Here is a 13,594-nt window from a genome sequence, read left to right as displayed (position 1 = left end):
TTTCCGTTGAAAGTCCTTAGTACTTAAATAAAATTGTAAGAGGTCTTGATATCATTTTTTTTTTTTAATTAAACTGTCTTTTGTTCCTTCTCATCTCAGTTAATGTAAAGATTCCTGTCATTGTTGAACCCGGCGTTCTGTCCCTCACAGGGTGAACGAGGATTTCCAGGACTTCAAGGTAATATGGGATTCCCTGGGATGCAAGGAAATGAAGGGCCTGCAGGGCCAATGGGCTCTAAGGTCAGTGCACAGAGTCTCTGCCCCACAAACACACACATCAAAATGAAAAACTGTAAATAACTATAGTAATCATTTATTTGTGTAGGGTGATACAGGCCAACATGGGACTCCTGGACTCAAAGGAGTGCGGGTAAGTTTGCATCGTGATAAGAAAGTGCTGCTTATTCGGCGAGTTTTGGTCCGGATGAAGTAATGCTGATATGTGATCTAACAGGGTCCTCCCGGTCTGCCAGGCTTCCCGGGAAACCCAGGACTACCAGTAAGCTCCTTTGTTAAAAATCAGAAACACTCTTTGAAGTAAAACCTTAGAAGCAACACAGTTGTAAATGATGTTAGTGGCCTCGCAGCATCTCTCTGTTGACTCCCATTTTTAGGGCATCAACGGAAACGATGGCCCGCACGGTCCGTCAGGAGTCCCAGGATGCAACGGGACTAAAGTAAGCTTCCTCCAACGTGTTTTATAGCAGAAAGCCAGGTCTGTTGTGCCTGCGTGATATTTCATTTTGTAACGTTGCATCACTTTTGCCTTCTGACTTTGATCTTTGTGGGTTTCAGGGAGACAGAGGAAGGGATGGCGCTGCTGGTTTTGATGGTCTTCAAGGACCTCCTGTAAGTAGCCATGGCAATTAAACTAATCTCTTATTGCACACTAAAATCAATATGATATAAATCCAAATTAATGATGACATAGAAATGTGTTCACATTATTATTGTCATCTTGTCTCAGGGCATCCCAGGAGTTCCTGGAACAAAGGTCAGAAAACTGTGACGTAGTAATCTGAGTTTGTCAGACGATATCAGGATTGCCCAACCTTCCAGTGAGGTGAGACATGTCCTCTTGATTGTCTCCTACAGGGTGATCCCGGTGGTGTGATTGGAATCATTCCACTGAAAGGAGACAGAGGGTTCCCTGGCTTACCTGGATTACCTGTGTGTTGTGTTTTCATGCTTGTGAATCTGCATGCAAGTCACATTTAGGTAGCATGATCTGAATGTTTCAACTTCCAACGTTTTCCCCCGCACACATCTTTATCTCCCAGGGATCAGGTGGACCTGCTGGACCCATCGGACCACCAGGACCCCAAGGCTACCATGGACCCAAAGTGAGTTGTTTCCACACTGTCAGACCTTTAATCGTCCCACACAATCACTGATAATCGGATCCAAACACGTGATTATAACAAGTGTTCTGTAGGTTTATAAAGCTTCCTGATTCTGATGGCATTCCTTTGTTTGTCTACATAATTGTTTGACAGGGAGACCCTGGACCCCCTGGCTTTCCAGGAGACAAGGTGAGATTAGTCTTACATCCTACACTTGCAGAGCAGCATCCTTCGTCGTCCGGCCTGATCAGATGTAACAGGATCTTCCTCTCTTGCTTCCTCTCAGGGCGACAGGCTGGCCTTCGAGAGTAAGAAAGGAGAAAAGGTGAGCGTTACGGGGGGTATTTAATCCTTTCAATTTAGTGCTAGCATTCAATCATGAGATTAGAGTGTTCCGGTTCAGATCAGACTTAATTCCATTTCAACATAATTTTTACCTCACATACTCTTACTGTAAAATGGAAATTAGGCTATTTAATAAGACAAAAGCTTTCAACTCAAGTCCTCTTCATGGTCGCTGCAGGGTGACCAGGGATTTCGCGGCCCCCCCGGCCCCCCTGGCCCTCCGTCACAGGACGTGGAAGGAGTCACCACAGTGCACGTAACTGGACCTGCGGTACTCACTCAGTTCTTCTTCAGCTAAGCAGACATTCTACTTTTTTTCTTATATTAAGTACATAAATAAATCACAGCGGCTAAATATCCTGTGTAAAGTATGAATTACTTCCTGAACTTGTTTGTGATTTTTCCTAAAGGGTGAGAAGGGCCTGCCAGGCGTCAAAGGAGACAAGGTTAGTATTTCAATCCTTATATGATCTGCATCCACATGCTGTAAGGTGTGTTTTTGTTCATCTTTGTGTTTGCTGAGATGTCTGACTTCCTCTGCAGGGCTTCTGCATCTCACCTCAACCTGGGTCCAAAGGTGAGCCGGGCCCACACGGACAAAGAGTAAGTGATCCACATTTGGGATGTTATAACGGTATTCTTAGAATGTTTAGTTCCAAATATAGAAGGATTCTTCCAAAGCTCGGGTGTATCATGGAAAACAAGCTTGAGATCATTACAAAAAAACTGTCATTTAATAGGTAATATGGAACTCTAGTTCAAAAGACATCTCTTTAATTTTGATCCAAACGACAACACCGATCACAGTGAGTGTTTCTGTCATTTTAGGGTAAACCTGGGAAGGATGGAGAACATGGACCAACGGTAATGTGGACCATCCACCTGTTGCTTCTCTATTAGAACGTACATGATCTTACAGTACAAACATCCTTTCATGTAGGGAGAAAGGGGCTTTCCTGGAGCTCCTGGATATACCGGTTCCCAGGTAAATACGTCGATCTACTTAATAAAACACATCATCAATGAGGTGTTGTTATCAGACAAGCTAAAGTCTCGCCGTCTTGTTTCAGGGTGAAAAGGGAGAAAGAGGACCGGCAGGTTTTGTAAGGCATCTCTCTTTCATCTCCTCCTTTTGGTTATTTTTCACACCCTCTCTCGCTCTCTCTGAAGTTTGAAAAACCGTCAGTTTAAAGATCACATTTAAGTGATTTTACTGCTGTATGTTGTTAAAAATGCATTTCATGAATTTTAAATAACTTGCATCAGTTGGTTCAGGCCGTTCACTTCACTTCTGGAACTGACTCAAGGAAATATAGGAATTAACAACTTGAAGGGAGTTTGCAAACATAAAACTATACTTCCACACAAATGAGTCAGTGTTATGAAACGTAAATGTAATGCTAATAAGTGAATATTGATCATTGATCTTTGTCCTTGTATCATTTTAGGGTAGCGGTGCTCCCGGTCCTCCTGGTCCTCCTGGTCTTCCAGGGTTCACGGGGGAAAAAGGTAAAGTCACATCGTCAAATGTTCACATTGAAGCATGAACTCTGATCTTGGATCAATTGCTACAATGACTAGATTTTGCTCTCTCGTTTGGTTTCTTAATCCACAGGTTTTATTGGTCCTCAGGGAGAGCCAGGCCCCCCAGGTAAGATAGGACGTTATGTCAGCCGTGCTTTCACACAGTAACCTGAACGCACGCTTGATCGTCTTTCCTCGTTTGCACTTCAGGACGGCGCATTGAAGGGCCTCGTGGGGAGAGCGGTCAGAAGGGAGACGTGGGTGAGAAAGGACACATGGGTGTAGAAGGAGAGTCTCTCTTTGGACCGCCAGGACAGCCAGGGTCCCCAGGAGAACCAGGACCTGCTGGACAGCCAGGTGCGCCTAATTTTGAGTATTCCAGCTATGACGGCAATAAATACATGAAGCATGTAGACATGAATGCTTTAGATGACCTGTGTGTGTGTGTCCATGTGTATGGGTTGTGACATGACCACACAGTTGATCCTAGCGAATGTAACAATGAGAAAGGAGATCCTGGACCACCTGGACCTCCAGGGTTACAAGGAGAACTGGGACAAAAAGGTACAGATGTGTACGATGGTGCTACTGGCCGACACGATAAAGTCCTGGATATTTACCTCACACGTTTATAACTGATGCTTCTGTACATAACTCAAGGGGACAGAGGAGACACCTGTGTTCAGTGTGAAAGTTTGGGCCCCGCCGGATCACCTGGCCTCCAGGGCCCCAAAGGAGACCAAGGTGAGTGAGCTGTGGTCACATTCAAAGGTCATGCGTGTCTTTTTCCCCCAAAAAACCCAATTAGGTTTAGTTCACATCATCGCAGTCTTTTGAACAGTGAAACCCCCTCCCATGTCCATTCTCATCTGGCAGGACCTCCAGGGCCGGTAGGCGGGGCAGGAGAAAAGGGTCAGAATGGTGCTCCTGGACAATCTGGAAGACCTGTGAGTTCAAGAATGTCGGAGATATTTAAAAGAAGATTTGAGCTGAATTTTGTTTTGGTGCCCCCAAATTTCATTTAGGAAAATGGAGAAAGACAAAGCTAACTTACTATCTATGTTCAGGGTTTTACAGGCAACCCTGGACTGATGGGAGCCCCCGGTGCTGTCGGTGAGCCAGGGGACATTTTTGTTACTCCAGGTTTGAAGGGGGACAAAGGTCAGCCTGGTCTTCCTGGATCACAGGGACAGGCAGGGCTGGACGGACAACCAGGGAGAGACGGTGTCCCGGGAATACATGGCATCAAAGGAGAAGCGGTTTGTGTTGTTTGTTTGATGAAACAAGTACAAAAATATAAAATAGCAACCTAACATCTCGGGCTATGCTAATGTGCCGTTAGATGCAGGAAGAAATTAAATGACAAAAATATTTGTTTTTTTCCCCTTATATATCTGGATCTTTGGTTGCTCTCAGGGGAAAGAGGGCCTCAAGGGTGAGCATGGACCTAGTGGGGACCCCGGTATAATAGGGCCCCCAGGAGAGAGGGGTCTGCCTGGTGTGCCAGGCTTTGGTCGCCCAGGAGAGTCTGGAGAGAAGGGCAGTCAGGGACGAGCAGGCCTTCCTGGAACTCCTGGGTTCCCTGGTAGGCATGAGACCCAGACATACTGTAAAAATGTGCACTCACATAGTTAGCAAGGAAAACCAAACCTGAACCAGCACATGAGAAACCGGACGAGTACAATTATCCCGCACACATGACCCTACCGTATTATCTATTGATGACATTTTATTGACATCCAACAGGCTCAAAAGGTGAGGCAGGTCAAGGTATCTTGGCTCCCGGGCCCCCTGGAGCACCTGGAGTACAAGGAGAAACCGGCGGACCTGGACTTCAGGGTGAGCAGCGCCACACTGATTTGGAATTTGTCCTTTAAAGATTAGTAAACGAGAATTGAATTTTTCATACATGTAAACATCCGTGGTGATGACTCATTAAATCTTTTTGGGCTGAAGGTGACAGAGGCCACACCGGAGAATCAGGTTTGCCAGGTTTCCCTGGACAGAAGGGTGAGCATGGACTCCCTGGAATTGGATTTCCAGGCCCAACTGGTCCTAAAGGTGAGTTGCTCCCTGTTGAACCCAGTCTTCCTGTCCCTGTATGCATCATGATGGATTCATGAACACAAATTTAAACAAATTTGATTAAGCAGAAATAAAATATTACTTTGTTTAATGTCCGTAGGAGTCAATGGAATTCCAGGAGCTTCAGGACTACCAGGAGAGCCAGGACAGCAAGGGCAGGAAGGTTTGAGTGGACAGCCTGGTCCATCGGGACAAAAGGTGGGCACTTCTCTGCATACAACTTAAATATAATTTCATATCGATAGATATCACTTCTACAGACGGTTTTGTTGATGGGATATTCATGTTGGATGCAGCATTTCAAGGATGTGGATTAACTTTTTATTTAACATTAAAATGTATGTATTTGGGTGCGTTAATATGCAGTCCCACTACAACCAGTGGAACACAGCAAACTGTATTACAGACAGGAAGAACTGGAACCTCTGAATTTCATGTCATTATAGCCAGAGTTCAGGTGCAGGTCAGTTTTTACTTCTATGCCTTGCAGGGTGAACCAGGTCGTGGTCTCCCAGGCCCAAAAGGTTCTCAGGGCCTCCCAGGAATTACAGGCTTTCCGGGAGAGAAGGGTTACAGTGGACTACCTGGTGTTCCTGGACAAGAAGGTCTCACAGGACCAATCGGGCCTCAGGGAATAAAAGGTACTGCAAGATGCATCATCTCCGCAGTGAAGCTTGGTTTCTGAAGTCAGTCCATACCCCGCAGGTAAACGGAGCATTGCTTTTTAATATTTACTATTAGGTGATGTGGGACTCCCAGGACCTCCAGGACAGGTTGGCTTACCAGGTCCTCCAGCAAAAGGCTTGCCTGGGGCTCCTGGGCCACAAGGAGCACGTGGAGAGTCTGGACCATTTGGTGAGCACAAACACTCAGACAGCGGCTTTTCTCACAGAAGACATTTTCTGGGTCGTGCCTGGACTCCAGAATAGAGCACAGGGGTTGTAACATTATCACGATTAATGCCGGTGATTTTCCTAATCTGAAAAGTCAAATCATCATTGTGGAAATTGCTTCAAATTTACCTGCATGTGTTTGTATTGAACAGGTAGGGAAGGTGTAGCAGGAGACCAAGGACACCCAGGTCCTCCCGGTTTGGACATGCCAGGGCCTCAGGGAGAGAGGGGCTCCCAAGGGTTCCCAGGATTGCTGGGTTCTAAAGGATTGTCTGGTCGTCCAGGTTTGCCAGGCAGGGACGGACAGATTGGGAACCACGGTGAGACCTGCCACCACCAAACAAACATTCATGAAATATGAGGGCACTGTAGAGTATAAGAGGAAGGATGCCGCTTGGAATGTACTTTTTTCTTACAGACTCCTCAGGTTTTTAATCACGTTTTTAATGGTGTTAATCTAACCGTGTGTCCTTGTTTGCCAGGTCCTAAAGGTGAAATGGGGGTTATGGGGACACCTGGATCACCAGGCTTTCCTGGACCAGCTGGACAACCTGGATCTTCTGGTCTGAGAGGTGAGGACTATCAAATTCTGAATTATTATAAGCTTCTTTTTTTGTTACTACTAACGGTTTCTATACCCCACCATCTATTTTAGGCGATCCTGGCATTACTGGACCAAGAGGCGAAGTCGGACAATCTGGACTCAAAGGAGAGCGGGGAGACACCGGCCTTCAGGGACCCCCTGGAAACATGACTAAAGTTGAAATGGAGCATATGAAAGGAGATAAGGGGGATTCTGGAGACACAGGCACGAAACATCACTTGACCTTTGGGTCAATAAGAGCTCATGCATCACATAGCTGTCTGACAAACACGTCTGTTGGGGACTTTGTGTAAGGAAACCGTGTCGTTTGTTCCAGGTAACAGTGGGACCACTGGACAGAAAGGCTTCCGGGGACTTCCTGGAGACCCTGGGATGCCAGGCAAAGACGGAGAGGCTGGATTATCTGGACAACCAGGTGATCACTTTAAAACAGCATTTTAAAGAACATTTGAATAGAATATTGAGACCATTTCCAGTGGTGATCTGTAAAGCACCTTTTACTTCCTCATATGCTCTAAACACAACGTAAATATACCACACACCTCTTTGGGCTTCTGAAGTTTCATCCATTAATTGAATTGATGAAATGGAGAGGAAAATCAAATCAATATGTGGATATTAATCTTTCATCCTCACTGATTGGTCTCAGGTGAAAAAGGAGATTCTGGTTTACCTGGACAGCCCGGCTATATGGGACCAACTGGACATAAAGGCAGTGTGGGGGAGATGGGAATACCAGGTACAAAAGGATGTAATCCTGTAGAGAGCTATAAACAGCTGATCAGAATGTTTCAAGCCCGGGAAAGCTAATGTTAAACTGTGAGTATCTGAATTTTAATCTGCTGTGTGTGTGCTTGCACAGGTCCTCTTGGTCCAAAGGGCATTAAAGGAGCTGTTGGGACACCAGGGCATCATGGATTCAGAGGCACAGATGGGCAGAAAGGAGAAAAGGGTGTGGCTGGTGAGCAAGGTATTGGGATCCCAGGAACACCTGGAGAAAAGGTAATTTACTCGTTATAGCTAGTTTTATCTTGTATAACACTGATAATGTGAAAATAGACAGAAACAGTGGAAATGAAGCTGATGGTGAAGTGCTCTTCATTTGCCCATTCAGCAGGGGGGGGATACTTTTCACATGATTTATCATTTGGGTCATTTTTACCTAACATGTCCTCCATTCACCAACAGGGCCAGACTGGACAGTCAGGATTCCCAGGACTGCCCGGGGGTAAGGGTCTGAACGGTCATGAGGGTATGCCTGGCAAACCAGGCCTGCAAGGACTGAAAGGAGAAAAAGGAAGCTTTGGATTTACAGGTCAGATTCCCATCTCTGTTCTTGCATTCATCCCATTTTTCTACATGTTCTTATTTTAAGAGTTCTTAATGTAGTGTGTGTTATACAGGTCAGTCAGGTAGACCAGGTGAAAAAGGAGTCGCTGGGCTGCCGGGGTCTGCAGGAGAATCTGGTCACGAGGGTCGACCTGGTAAGTAACAAGATTATTAACTCCGTCGATTATTATGTAATCACCAGCGTTGGCTTGTTTGTTTGTCCGTCTGTTTGCAACATAAATCCAAAAGACTCTATGATGTTTGCATGATCATCACGTCACACACAAAGATTCCCACACCTGCCATGAACTTGTTCCGTTCTAGGTGAAAGCGGCTTACAGGGAACCCCGGGTCTTCCTGGAGAGAAAGGAGTGCCTGGAGTGGACGGCATCCCGGGGTCAGCGGGGGAAAGAGGAGACCCAGGTTAGAGGAATTTGAGCAAACCCACAAGAAATGAACTCGTCTATTGATAAGATAATTGTTCCTTAATTCTGTACCTCTCATTACTAAATATCATATGATCATCTGCAGGTTTACCTGGCCGAGGCTTCCCAGGGTCACCTGGAGTATACGGGGTCAAAGGTCAGCCTCATCCCATCAGGATTCCTTAATCACTGGAGTCAAGCAGAGCTTCATGACATGCCCTTCTCCTGTCCTCTCCAGGGGACAAAGGTGGTCCTGGCTTCCCTGGCACTCCAGGCCAACCAGGTGTTCCTGGAATCAAAGGAGACCAGGGATTCCAAGGTGTACAGGGACTTCAGGGTGTGCCGGGAGAGACGGGGCACCCAGGTATCTCTCTGGGCGGCCCAAAGGGAGAGAGGGGAGAAACAGGACAACCTGGAGAATCAGGTATGTCCCATATTGAAGGGTTAGGTGTGTGAGGAACTGCTGCCCAAATGTACATCATGGTATCATTGTTCAAAGTTAATGCAATTTCTATAGAAATACTTGTATTGTATGTGTCTTTATAAAACAGGCTCCATAGGATCACCAGGGCCTTCTGGTGTGCCCGGCAGGCATGGCCAGAAAGGAGAGAAAGGAGACCAGGGCAACCCTGGATTCCAGGGCGAGTCAGGACATAAGGGTGATCCTGGAGTCTCTGGGCTTCTTGTATGTATTCCATGTCTTATGTTTTACATATAATGCAATAGTTTGTATTTTATGGACAGAGAAAGATGCTGTTATGATGCTGTAACACTGACTGTTTAAACCTTGCATGTATTTCTGTGTCACAGGGACAACCTGGTCTCCCAGGTATCGATGGACCAAGAGGAGAGAGGGGATTGCAAGGTGTCCCTGGCTTCCCAGGTCAGTTCTGTGTGTGGGGTCGAGTACATCCATGCGTAGAAGACAGCACGTTTTCACGCACATATAACTTCTGTCATTTCTTTGTGGACAGCTGATAATTGTAGTTTGAATCCAATCTCTAGGCACAAAGGGTATTTACGGGGACATCGGCCTGACCGGAGAACTGGGAGACAGAGGATTCCCTGGAGAAAAGGGTAAAAAAGGAACAGGATTATTTTATAAACATGTAAATATATGAAAAACTATCAGACTCACGTTTTAGAGTTGGTCAGTGTCGCTCATGCCGCTGATAATCTTATAAATGAACTGACGAAAAATGTAAAACCTTAGAAAATGTCTTCTAAAATACCTTATTTTCAGGAAATGAAGGCCCTCCAGGACCCCCTGGCCCCCATACCATCATTAAAGGAGACATTGGGCTCCCAGGAATTCAAGGCTTTACAGGTCCCCAGGGGCCATCTGGACTACCTGGACAGAAGGGACAACAAGGTGAATTTATCTTTGTGTACCGGTAATCTGTGAATCCTCTTTATCCACCGAATTGCCTCTTCATTCCTGTTTTCTTCTCTCAGGCGTTACCGGTATTACCGGGCCAAAAGGAGAAGATGGTTTGCCTGGCTATCATGGCCAGCCTGGATCCAAGGGAGAATATGGCCTCCCGGGGCCTCAGGGTGAGAGGATGACAGGGATTAAAGGTTTGGATAGCAGCTGTCATGCTGTTACTCTCATATCATATTCAATTATCTTTGTCTTCAGGACCTAGGGGATACCCTGGCCCCTCAGGACCTGATGGTGTTCCAGGCCAAGTGGGCCCACCAGGCCCTTCCTCTATGGATCACGGGTTCCTGGTGACTCGTCACAGCCAAACAGTGGATGTTCCATTCTGTCCCGATGGAACCTCTCTCCTATATGACGGCTATTCCTTGCTCTACGTGCAGGGCAATGAACGCTCTCATGGGCAGGACTTAGGTGAGGCGTGGAAAGAAAGGAACAGAGAAGCGAGACGGAGTGTTACCGGATTCATTCTAGCTCCTTGGTCTGTGTTTCAGGCACGGCGGGCAGCTGCCTCAGGAAGTTCAGCCCCATGCCCTTCCTGTTCTGTGACATTAACAATGTGTGCAACTTCGCCTCCCGTAACGACTACTCCTACTGGCTCACCTCCCCCGAGCCCATGCCCATGAGCATGGCACCGGTCACTGGGGACAGCATCAAACCCTTCATTAGCAGGTCTGTCAACATTTCTATGCTTCCTGGTTTTAGGTAAATATGATTCTGGTCTGGCACTCCTGTCACACGCGTGTGTTTGTAGGTGTGCCGTGTGTGAAGCCCCCGCCATGGCGATAGCAGTTCACAGTCAGACCATCATGATCCCGCCATGCCCTCGAGGATGGAACTCTCTATGGATCGGCTACTCCTTTGTCATGGTAAGACAAAATTCAAATACAGTATTTCTTTAATCATCATCACCATGTGCCTTTTCTAAATTGTAATAATCCTTATTAATGAGTCCAATCTGGAAATATAATCTCATGGAGTAGTTCTGTTCTGCCATAGAATGATTTTTTTCTCTTGTGGAAGTAGATTGAGCAGCATTAATTATGAAGATTTGATCATTTGTTTGAGGTTTTTATTACCTCCGCCAAGGAGGTTATGTTTTTGCTGTCTGTTAACAAGATAACTAAAGAAGTTTCAGATCCTGAATGATCTTAGGAATGTTCAGATCTTAGGAATGTTTCCAGGAACAGATGATACAAAGTTTGGTGATGATCTAAAAGAGATCCTGGATTCTGGATCACTTTGAAAGTTTCGTTAACATTACAGTCAATGGAGCTTCAAAAGTTGTTCCTCAATATCTCGGTTGATTGTTGACCAATGTTTATGAAATTTGAGACAATCATGTAGGGTGTGGGTCTCTATCTCACCACTGAATTTAATACAGATTGGATCTGTCGTGATTTTTTGTACACTTGCAAGTAGCAGGATTACGGAAAAACTGCTGGATTGATTTTGAGGAATAAAAATCTGAAAATGGGTCTTGGTCTAATTTAGATCCCATTTATTTTTTTTATGTTTCACATGTATTAACAGCTGATTGGGATATTCCACATAAATAAAATCTGTTTTCATTGTGTGTTGGTGTAGCACACCAGTGCTGGTGCAGAGGGTTCGGGCCAGGCTCTGGCCTCTCCCGGCTCCTGCATGGAGGAATTCCGCAGTGCTCCGTTCATCGAGTGTCATGGCAGAGGAACCTGCAACTACTACGCCAACATCTTCAGCTTCTGGCTCGCCACCATCGAAGACAGTGACATGTTTACGTAAGGCAGAAGCACAGCACCTTTTAGTTTGTGATTCACTTTAAAGGGAACCCGTAGAAAATCTCGTTTTCACCGGTCTAGTCTCGCTCCAGTGTTCAGATGCTCTGCTCCGGGACAGCGTGACCAACACAAATCACATTGAATCTCATCTTCATGTTTCTCTTCACATCCTTTTCCCCCCAGGAAACCCGTTCCGACGACGCTGAAAGCAGGCAGTCTCCGAACTCACATAAGCCGCTGTCAGGTGTGCATGAAGAGAACATAAAACCCAAGACGAGAGAACGCCGTCTGAACTTGCAAGCAGTTCCACGTGCGCTGACGTCCTCAACTGGCCTTTACTTCCCGTTTCCAAAGGATGGTGCTATTTCCCTGCATGTGTGAGAGGAAAGAAAAAGAGATGTGGTTTGCAGACAGCCAGAGGTTGAACTTTACAAAACAGAACATCAAGACCAAAATGCAGAACACCCATCTAGCATAATCACATTATGTTCTGAATAGTTACATCCAGTTTACCTCTGCACTGAGTACAAGCCCCCTGAACGGGTAAACTGGTGTTCATCTGTAGAGGGTTGTTTGTATAAGCCCGGTGCTATTCTTGTTTATCTGCCCTTCCCTGCCAGCACCACAGCATTCAAAGATATAGCTACATATTAATATAGATTTTCACCTTTAACGTGTTTAAACGTACTAATGTAAAGGATGGGATGTGCCACTGGTTAGCTGTTCGCTCCGTTGCAAACACGAATAAATAACAATCACTCTGTTGTACATATAATGCATTCCTCTCTAACACAGTTCAGCATACTCTCCTCAGGTTATCATTGAAGTACTTTGTGTTATTTAGTCCATTTTATTTATAAGATTCATGAGGATATGTTGGACTTGGTATATCTGAAATTCCATGTCTGACTTCCACCGCCTTCTCAACATACTAACACAGCGCTGAAATAGCATTGGCTCGTGTGTCTGTGTGTGTGTGTGTGTGTGTGTGTGTGTACACGTATATGAATGGATTTGGAAGTGGTGTATGTTTAGTAATGTCCTCATTTATATTGTTACACAGCCACACAAAAGCAACAGAAGAAGAATTCACCTCCCTCTCATCACGTGATCCAAAGAAATGCACATGTATATATTTACACAGAACTTGTATGTACTTACTAGTTTGCTCGTGAACTTCACTGTCTTGTCATTTGGGAACGACTGCTATTGTCCCTGTTGATTTAACTCCTAATGGATTTATCATTTAGCGTCAAAGGTCGTCACATCAGAGCATCAGATTCAAACACAAACGGATGAGGAGGGCTTTATTTTCTTTTTTAACAAGTGCCTATAGGTTGACATACTCCAAAGGATATTCAGTATTTGCACATAAATTCAGCCTTTACAGCCTCTTGGATAACACTAATTTTCTGTATGTCCTTTTCAGAGTTATTAACTGAGATTAAACGTTTCTTGCTGTTAAAGTTCTGACCGTTTCTCCACACTGAACATCACCTGTTCTTATCCGGGTTTGATAAACTACGGCATGAATTCGTGTTTGCAAGCTTGAACGCAATGGGAATAATCTTAACTCATTAACAAACAGAGAAGTTTGACAGTTTATATTTCCCAAGTCCCATACTGTGTACTTACAATAAATGGATTTGTAGAATGTTCTGACTTATTTCTTGACAGGCGTTAGTTTTTCCTTTGAATACTTAAAGTACAGTACAGTACCTGGAAGGCACCGCAAGAGGGCAGCACCAACACACTTTGCAGATGAGTTGTTGATGATTCAACAGCTCACCTTGAGGGTGATTCATAAGCTCTCAGTGTTTTTATTGCCACTGCCTTTTATTCCAACAG

The 13,594-nt window shown here is 45.3% G+C and overlaps 1 protein-coding gene across 1 annotated transcript in view; it reads left to right on the top strand.

Moving 5' to 3' along the window:
* The window catches only part of col4a1 (collagen, type IV, alpha 1), a 28,837-nt gene extending 15,437 nt beyond the window's left edge, over positions 1–13,400 (top strand). The window contains exons 3-52 of the mRNA XM_068746474.1: positions 151–240; positions 326–370; positions 455–499; positions 615–677; positions 796–849; positions 968–994; positions 1,096–1,170; positions 1,281–1,343; positions 1,497–1,532; positions 1,630–1,668; positions 1,867–1,959; positions 2,099–2,134; positions 2,232–2,291; positions 2,517–2,552; positions 2,629–2,673; positions 2,759–2,791; positions 3,137–3,197; positions 3,304–3,339; positions 3,423–3,569; positions 3,693–3,776; positions 3,873–3,956; positions 4,089–4,159; positions 4,280–4,471; positions 4,629–4,797; positions 4,959–5,051; positions 5,169–5,273; positions 5,398–5,495; positions 5,788–5,938; positions 6,039–6,152; positions 6,343–6,510; positions 6,673–6,762; positions 6,846–6,998; positions 7,111–7,209; positions 7,444–7,533; positions 7,657–7,796; positions 7,983–8,109; positions 8,198–8,278; positions 8,448–8,546; positions 8,655–8,705; positions 8,787–8,972; positions 9,100–9,233; positions 9,359–9,431; positions 9,554–9,625; positions 9,792–9,920; positions 10,004–10,102; positions 10,188–10,400; positions 10,481–10,658; positions 10,741–10,855; positions 11,574–11,746; positions 11,930–13,400. Coding sequence (XP_068602575.1) covers positions 151–240; positions 326–370; positions 455–499; positions 615–677; positions 796–849; positions 968–994; positions 1,096–1,170; positions 1,281–1,343; positions 1,497–1,532; positions 1,630–1,668; positions 1,867–1,959; positions 2,099–2,134; positions 2,232–2,291; positions 2,517–2,552; positions 2,629–2,673; positions 2,759–2,791; positions 3,137–3,197; positions 3,304–3,339; positions 3,423–3,569; positions 3,693–3,776; positions 3,873–3,956; positions 4,089–4,159; positions 4,280–4,471; positions 4,629–4,797; positions 4,959–5,051; positions 5,169–5,273; positions 5,398–5,495; positions 5,788–5,938; positions 6,039–6,152; positions 6,343–6,510; positions 6,673–6,762; positions 6,846–6,998; positions 7,111–7,209; positions 7,444–7,533; positions 7,657–7,796; positions 7,983–8,109; positions 8,198–8,278; positions 8,448–8,546; positions 8,655–8,705; positions 8,787–8,972; positions 9,100–9,233; positions 9,359–9,431; positions 9,554–9,625; positions 9,792–9,920; positions 10,004–10,102; positions 10,188–10,400; positions 10,481–10,658; positions 10,741–10,855; positions 11,574–11,746; positions 11,930–12,011 — 4,797 coding nt within the window. The 3' untranslated portion in view covers positions 12,012–13,400. The remainder of the gene's footprint in view (positions 1–150; positions 241–325; positions 371–454; positions 500–614; positions 678–795; positions 850–967; positions 995–1,095; positions 1,171–1,280; positions 1,344–1,496; positions 1,533–1,629; positions 1,669–1,866; positions 1,960–2,098; positions 2,135–2,231; positions 2,292–2,516; positions 2,553–2,628; positions 2,674–2,758; positions 2,792–3,136; positions 3,198–3,303; positions 3,340–3,422; positions 3,570–3,692; positions 3,777–3,872; positions 3,957–4,088; positions 4,160–4,279; positions 4,472–4,628; positions 4,798–4,958; positions 5,052–5,168; positions 5,274–5,397; positions 5,496–5,787; positions 5,939–6,038; positions 6,153–6,342; positions 6,511–6,672; positions 6,763–6,845; positions 6,999–7,110; positions 7,210–7,443; positions 7,534–7,656; positions 7,797–7,982; positions 8,110–8,197; positions 8,279–8,447; positions 8,547–8,654; positions 8,706–8,786; positions 8,973–9,099; positions 9,234–9,358; positions 9,432–9,553; positions 9,626–9,791; positions 9,921–10,003; positions 10,103–10,187; positions 10,401–10,480; positions 10,659–10,740; positions 10,856–11,573; positions 11,747–11,929) is intronic.
* Positions 13,401–13,594: the final 194 nt, after the last annotated feature.

The sequence above is a fragment of the Brachionichthys hirsutus genome, chromosome 12 (genome assembly GCF_040956055.1).
Source record: "Brachionichthys hirsutus isolate HB-005 chromosome 12, CSIRO-AGI_Bhir_v1, whole genome shotgun sequence".
Taxonomy (NCBI): domain Eukaryota; kingdom Metazoa; phylum Chordata; class Actinopteri; order Lophiiformes; family Brachionichthyidae; genus Brachionichthys; species Brachionichthys hirsutus.
This window is presented reverse-complemented; position numbering and strand designations above follow the sequence as displayed.